General features: G+C 46.4%; 1 protein-coding gene across 1 annotated transcript; it reads right to left on the reverse strand.

The window, feature by feature from the left end:
• Positions 1-206: 206 nt before the first annotated feature.
• Gpr6 (G protein-coupled receptor 6) lies at positions 207-1298 on the reverse strand. The gene has a single exon (XM_026389669.2). It carries the CDS (start codon positions 1296-1298, stop codon positions 207-209), a length of 1092 nt encoding a protein of 363 aa, XP_026245454.1.
• Between the last annotated feature and the right edge of the window lie 6830 nt (positions 1299-8128).

Here is an 8128-nt window from a genome sequence, read left to right on the forward strand (position 1 = left end):
TGTACACATGTATACACTGTATATGTAAAGTGCCAACAAGCCTCTTTGTCCTTGTGAGTTTGTTGCATTTATGTCTTGTCCCTTTCTTTTCCCAAATCAGATTCACACTATTGGAGTCTCCGAGTTCATCAGCAGGCACCAGGAAGCTCACCAAAGGCTGGCTTGTTGGGGGTGTGGTGTTGGTGAAAGGATGCGAAGGGAGCCCTTCAGACCTCACTGGGGGACCTGGAGCGGAAGGGCACTTTGGATTGGAAACAGCCACAGAACAGGAGCCACAAGGCGCGCTGGATCTCCTGGTTGCGGAAGGCATAGATGATGGGATTGATCATGGAGTTGTAGGTGGCCGGCAGCAGGGTGGCGTAGGTGTAGATGGCTGGGTCCTCTTGGCTACCCACCACACAATAGATGGCGAAGGGCAGCCAGCTGGCGCCGAAAGTGCCAAGCACTACGGCCAGCGTCCCCACGCCCTTTCTGGTGGCGGCGAGGTGGGGAGGCGCCAGGCAGTGCTGCTGCAGCGCTATCTGGTGAGCGTGGCGCCAGACCACTTGGCAGATACGCACGTACAGGTGCAGCATGATGCCAAAGACCGTAAAAAAGGCAGCTGAGAGCAGTGCCACGTGGCTGCGTGTCAGCGGGCGCACCACGCTGCAGGAGGCCCGCTCGCCCAAGCAGTTCCAGCCGAGCACCGGCAGTAAGCCGAGGCCTAGGGACACTGTCCAGGTAGCAGCAAGCAAGAGGTGCACGCCCAACAGTGTCCGGCGCGAGTAATAGGTGAGTGCGTTGTAGAGGGACAGGTAACGGTCCACTGTGATAGCTAGCAGACTGCTGACCGAGGCGGCGAAGGAGGCCACAAGGAAGCCCACGGTGAGCAGGCTCACAGTCTCCGAGGGCACCACGTACTGGAACACGAAGTGCAGGATGAGACCACAGCCTGCCAGCAGGTCGGCGGTGGCCAAACTACCTACCAGCACGAACATGGGCGTGCGCAGGGCTGGGGTGGACGCAATGAGCGCCACTACCAACGCATTTTCGCCTGCGATCACCGTCCCCGACACGCAAAGCAGCACGTCCCATGGATTCACTGCTGAAAGCAGCAATCCGGGTGGCCCTGCCGGCAGCTGCGAGGACAGCTCCAGAGACCCGTTAGCTCCGCTTCCGCCTCCCAGCGCCGCCGCCGCAGCAGGAGGCCCCCATTCGCCGGTGTCCGGAGCCGCTGCTGCTGTGGCCGCCGCCGCTGCTCCTTCGGCCGCCACTGCCACCACCTGAGACTCGTTGAGCGAGGCGGCGCTCGCGTTCATCGCGGCCAGATGCAGCACCCTGCTTAGAGAAAGGGAGCAGGTGTCAGGTGGGCTGGTCCGACTGCCAGGTGCCTCGCTAGCATTGTCCCACTCAAATTGCCTATCCCACCCCGGGACCCTGGAGCAGAGTGGTGAAGTAGAAGTTAAATGCTAATCCAAAATAAACACCTGTTGTGTGAGAGAGTGAAATGCATCGGGTTGCCTGAATTGTCTTGAGTTTTTGCAGAGATATACACACAGGTCATGCACACAGGTCAACCCCATAAGTGGGCTTGCATTTGCACACGCACCCAAATACATGGAACTAGAACTATCAGTTTGGAATTGTCCCACCCAGGCTGTTGCAAGCATGGTCAAGGCATTTTCCCCTAGTTCTGAAGCGTGTCGCTGTCCGCGGTGCTGAAAGCGAAGTTTGCAAGCTCTAGGTTCAGAGAGACCTGGAGCACAGAGACCCCTGGAATAAACATCAGCGAGGGGCAGAGCAAGGGGTGGTGGAGCTTCCCTTCTTTCTCTGGCTTCGGGAAGAACCCACTACCGAGCTGTCCTTTTCCTTTTCCCCTTCCCGAACCCTCAAAGTTCTCCCGGGAAGCCCCAAAGCTCACCTGGGGAGTCACGGCTTCAGGAAGTCGCTGGTCATGCGCGCCTTGGCGGGACGCCCGGCTGGGCTCCCTGGGCTAACCGAGCGGCTGCCCGCAGGAGGCGGCCCGAGCGGGCGAGGAAGATGAGCGCGGGACTCCTTGTCGCTGTGCTGGAGCGGCGGCGAGTGAGAGGCACAGTCAGTGGCAGAAAAGGCGGCTACGAGCAGTGCGCCCGCGGGAGATTGACAGGCGGGGCAAGGTGACGTCAGGTTTCTGGCTTCGAGGTGCCAACAATTACTCTTCCCGGGAGCCCAGACCGGTCTATCCCTCCTCGTCCCCCTCCCCAACCTGGGCAAAGAAACCTCAGGGCTCAAGAAGGGAGAAGCCAGAGCTGCCTCCTCCAGCGCACAGCCTCCAGGATGGGATGGGGGAGAGAGGAGAGGGAGAGAGGAGTGAAGAAGACCCTGAGGACGGGAGAAGAGGGTGAGCTGGGAGAGGAGGGATGAGGGGCGAGTGGCAGCAGCCACACAACAAAACCCAAAGCCAAAGATCAGAGCGGCCAGGAAGAAGAAACCACCCTGGAGACAGGGAGTTTGGGACAGAAGGGTCTGACGGGAGAGTAACTACCTTAAGAAAAAAATAGTGCGGCTTGAGGGACAAAAATGAATTGGGGAAAGCAAATCTTTTTTTTTTTTTTAGGATGTTTATAGTAGTTTTGTCAGTTAAAGAAAGTCAAGTAAGAAATGCAGAGGTGTGGGAAGGAGAAAAAAGACAGATTTAAAAAGGACATTTGAGGAATGCAACTCCCCCCACCCCAGTTTACCCATGAAATCTCTTTTCCTCCCTTTGTCTCCCCTTGAACCCTACACAGCAGGTTTCACCATGATCTTCTCTTGTCCAATGCTTCCCAATTTCAGTAGCGGATAGTGCCCTTGGAACTTGCTCTTTAATTAAAGACAAGGTCTGTGTCTTGTTAGAAAAGAAGAAAACAGCAAAATGTGATTTACTTTCCTGGCAACAGACTTTGCCCTGTTAATTAGTACCCTATAAAACAAATTATAGGACGAAAATAGTGATAACTCAGCTGCACCAGACTTCAGTAGGCAGGAGTTTTATTTTCAGCCCAGCTAAATCATCCTTTTGGTTTAAAGGTGTTTTGTTTTGTCAGTAAAATACAAGTATTAGTCTTATTCTTCTTCAATCAGCCAGAATCTCCAATAGCTGTACTTGGGCAAAAGCAAAAATAGTTGACTCCATCTAACACTCTAAGATAAATGATCACACACTGGATTATGGCAATGCCAACTCCATAGCCACGGTCTTCAGAGACTACATGGTCTGCCCTGGCTTCACTTTGCCTCTAGCCCCCAGGACCAAAAGAGGAATAAAAAAAAAAGATACTCAGATTGTCCATGGGCTAGGGGATGGGGTTACCCTGAGCTGTTCATTTTAAACATGACCTCCAAGCCCAGACTACTCTTGCCTCTATGCCTAGTGCAACTGAAATTAACTAGAGAGGAACAAAGGTACAGAGAGTTCAGTTATTTCCTGCAGTAGCTGGTGTTGGACTATAAACTCCTAATTTTTTAAACTCCTCCATTTGAAGAGTTTAAAAAATTAGTATACCACCATTTTCAAGAATCCAAAACCTCCGATCCAAGAATTTGATTTCATAACTCTCAGGTGATCTGTCAAACCACAATAATAGCATATTAAATGAGAATTTTCCAAATGATCAGATAAAGGCCCAAGAGGAGGAGACTTTTCCCTAATGTCTAAATATGTACCAGTTTTACATGTCACAGTATGGAAGACAGTATGGAATTAAAACTGAATCTACCACAAGATCTCTGTTTGGAGGTCCTCAGGCTTTCACCATTGCCAAGAACAGACCTCTTATGGTTTCCAGAGTGACAGCTCATGTAGAATCATGCACATAAGTGCAGGTGGAGGGTTTTTAAACTGTCTTTGAGTCATACCAGTGATCTCTTTCAGATTGCCATTCCAGGTTCTGAGAGCAGAAAGAGCAGATTCTTTCAAATTCCTCCCCATCTCCTCCTTACCCACCTATGTCTTGAGGAGTAGAAGATAGAAAAGATAAAAAGACTTGTGGTCCTTTGATTATGGATGGATATTAGATATATTTAAATGCATGCCTTGCCCATAGCTCCTACATGAGTGCCTGCCCTTCCAGTGGTCTCCTACAATGTTCAGTCTGTGAATCACGTGTCATTTTCTATCCCTGGTCTAGCTTATGGGAGGTGAATGACATCTGACCTGACATTAGACAAAATAAGCCATTCTTTGCTAGTGACCAGATTCCTCTGTCTTGAAAATCTGAACTAAAAGACATCATAACAATTGTCAGTCAGTGTTGGGCTCTGGGTCTGATTGATAGTGACAAATTAGAGCTAGAGAACTTGTCTAGGACCTTATATGAAATTCAAGGAAACTACTTGAAATTGAAGAAAAAGTAGATATGCAGAGAGGAATAGAGATGAAGGAGATCAAATGACTGAGATAGAAGGAGTAACCTTAGTCCATAAGTGGCTCTGTTCTGGGAGTCCAGTCCTTGAAAGTTCCCTTTACATCTATCATAAGCCTTTCTAATCCTGCTATCTTGACTGTGTTTTTTCCCCTTCATTCCTTTTTATTTGACTAAAGCACACAACTAAGTGTATGATTCATCTATCAGCTTGTCTGGTCCTGGTAATATTTTAGAGGTCTGCAAAGTTTGGTTTCTGATTGATTGTAGCCAGCTAAACTCATTATTACAGCCCAGTGAGAAGCCCATCATGTCACTTGTTACCTTGATTTTTATATTCTAGCATTTTCCAGGCATAAATGAAAAAAAAATTGTTTTTTCCTGGACTGAGGTTATACACAGGACTTGAAATCCTTTTTCTGGCTCCCTTGGGCATCTTTCCCATCTAGGCCTAACACAGTTCTCTCAACCTGGCTGTGTATTGGAACTACCTAAAATGCCCTTTAAAACTATACATCTCTGTAGCCTTCCACCTGACATTCCATTTATTTAATCTGGAACAATGCTTGGGCATTGTTATTTTCAACCCCTAAAGCCAGAGTTGAGAACACTCACTTATCTAAGCAATCATACCAGCTGCCTGTCAGGTTAGTGTACAGCAAAATCCATGCAATAGTGGATTACAGTTTAAAATCGGTGCAATAAATGAATTTTAGCAACAATCCAGCTTCAGGTCACTCAGTATAATTTCAGGTTTAGCACACTAACCACTCTTCCTCTTTAGATCTTCAGTTTTCCACATTCATACAGAACTTCTTTTTTTTTTTTTTTTTTTTTTTTGTCCCAAGATAAAGACTGACACTTGGTGCTCTCTTGACCTGCACGAATTCAGGGGCCCTTTGAAAAAGACCTAAATTCTGGACTTAGTCCAGGTTACTCGGCACCTTCTATTCTGTTGTAGATTTTAAAATATCTTAGCATCTGCTTCCTTTCCCTGTTCTGATCTCACTTCCCAGGTGTGCCCTCTCCTGGCCCCATCTTTGCACATCAATCCTGTTTTACAACATGAGAACTACAGTTAGCCAACCTATTTAGATGCTTATAAAATTAAGTTGGAAAGATCCATACTAGCAACTCTGGCCTCTCTTTCTGGACACACACACACACACACACACACACACACACACACACACACACACTCCCTCTCCTTGATTCTTACAGACAAGCAGTATAGTTCTCTACTGGGAAGTATAAGTCTACACAGGTGCTTATGCTGACAGATCAGGAAGACAGCAGGTGCTTGGAGAGATGTATGAGGCTGTTTATTGGAGAAGATAGCTCCTGAAAGAGGCAGATATCACAAAGGGCCACTGAATACATTACTTGTTTGTCCAGATCCAGGGTGTTGGATGGAGAATAATCTTTTGGGGACACATGCTGAGATGGATGGATTCTATCCAGAATTTTTTTCTGCCTCCACCTGCAGCCAAGGTGTCCTCTCATCTGGAGGCACTTGTGGCCTGTCCTAACGGAAGGTGCTTACTTCCTCAGCTTGTGCAAACATACCAGTGATGTGCCTTGTCACACCAGATGTGCAGTCCCCACTCTTGAGGGTTGTTATCCCAGGAGGTCAGCATCACCTAATGTTCCCATTAAATTTACATTTGGAGCAGAGGGCCAATGTTGTCACCTCAAGGTCACAGAATGCAGAACTGTGTCCCGGGCGGGCAGTTGAGAGTTTGGGTCTAATTCAGTTGGTGAACTGCTTTTCCTTTTTTGCATGAAAAACAAATTAGGAAAAATAATAGCAGTTAAGAATGTGTTTTTTCATAAGGAGAGAACATAACTACTGAATTTCATGGAAAAATGTATAATCTTACAACTTAGATTATTGACTCTAATGAATTGTGAATGTTAATGAGACAGTTGTTTTTTTTTTTTTTACTGATGTATTTGAAAAGAAATACAGAAGCAGTCTTCTGATCCACCATGCCCTACATTTTTAAAGTGCTATGACACTCACTCAGTGGGTTCATTGCCATTATCTCTTTTTATTCTTTGAAACAGTTTACTGGAGATAAGGGTTATTATCTTTGCTGATGGGGAAACTTAGGTTCAGAGAGGTAAAGTGAGTTGTCCAATGGCACACAAAACACCAACAAAAGACCTGGGCCTAGAATGGGTTCATTTCATTCAGTATGTTATATACTGAGGGTTGCTTGGTACCGGGGTTGGGGGGGGCATGGCTACTAGGGCTATCAGCAGAAACAACAGAAAGTTCCTCTCTGGCTTGGACCTGGTGCCTCTGGGTGCAAGTCTGCCTATATTTCTCTGTCTGGACCATTAGGGCAGGTGGGGCCTGATAAGCCACCCAAAAAGGGACAGCACTATCATCATTGTTCTTAGTCTCCAGGTTGCTGGGCACTGTGTTCAGGGGTTCCCCAAATTCCGGGGAACGTGCTTCCCTCTCTCACAATCCACAGTTTCTGCTCCCCTAACTATCCCTGGAGGTCAGATGAGCTGGAATCAGCAGATGAATCTTTCCAAAAAGCTTTTTCCCTACTTTCAGCATAGGGGGTCCCCCACCGATGTTTCTGCTTTGCGTGAAGAGACAGGCTGCCTTTGGACTAGATGGAAAAATTAAGCCAGTCATGCGTTGCCCACCACCTGTTTAATTAGACAAACTTATTGTGCACAAGATACTGACTCTCTCATCGAAAAACAAAATATTGAACCCTGTGTGCAAACATATAGACTTTTAAACACAAAGGGGCTTTTCTTTGGATAGATGGATCCAAATTGAGAGAGGTTGAGTTTTATAATTCTGATGAGCAATGTTTTATAGGTGACATTTTCTTGTTTGGTAAGCTGCTTTTAAAGTGTATTGTTAATGTGGAAGAGAATTTAGAAAGAAAATCATTTACCAACATTCCCATTAGCTAACCAGGATGCTTTTTCCTCTCAGACTGTAAAACTCATGAGAAGATGGAACAATCCAAGTTCATCTTTCCATTAGTGTGATCAAGCATGGAGTGGGTGCTAAAGAAATGTCTACTGAATGACTATTTTCAGAATTATCCACGTGCACATATATTTTATATAGGTAAATTGCATAGTGTGCACAGTATTCTCTTCGCAGTCTACGACTTAAGCTTTCACTTAGTAATCAAGGATATGTTGTCAATATTTTTACAATTGCATTGCATTATGTTTTCTTACTTTTGACGATTCATTCATTCATTTACTTACTCATCCATTCAATAAATATTTATTGAACACAAACTATATGCCAGACATTGTACTAGAAAATGAAGATGTCAAAAGATGTGCCTGTCCTAGGGACAAGTCAACATATTCTATGAGAACAGCATGATACATATTGGAAAAGACATGATCACAAGATTTATTGTAACCATCAGTAGATTCTTACCCAGCCTGGAGGAATCAGAGAAGGCTTTAGAGGGGGAGATCCTACTCATGCTGAATCTTGAAGGATGAGAAACTGTCACCTAGGTAAGGAAGACATGGAAGTGTTACAGGCAGAAGGAGTTGCACGCACAAAGGTGTGAAGTCAAGGGAGCCTGGCAGAAGTCACTGGGGCTGTGGGTCTGGTTGGCAACTAAGATAAAAGGGCAGGAGCAGAGACATACCGGGTAGGTGGGCCCCGCACATAAAAGGCCTCCTTTGCCAGGGGAGGGCAGGAGTGGAATTTTATTTTGAAGGTCATGAGGAGTCAATGACAGATTTTCTTAAGCAGAAGTTGTCAA

This window comes from Urocitellus parryii, chromosome 8 (genome assembly GCF_045843805.1).
Source record: "Urocitellus parryii isolate mUroPar1 chromosome 8, mUroPar1.hap1, whole genome shotgun sequence".
Lineage (NCBI taxonomy): Eukaryota > Metazoa > Chordata > Mammalia > Rodentia > Sciuridae > Urocitellus > Urocitellus parryii.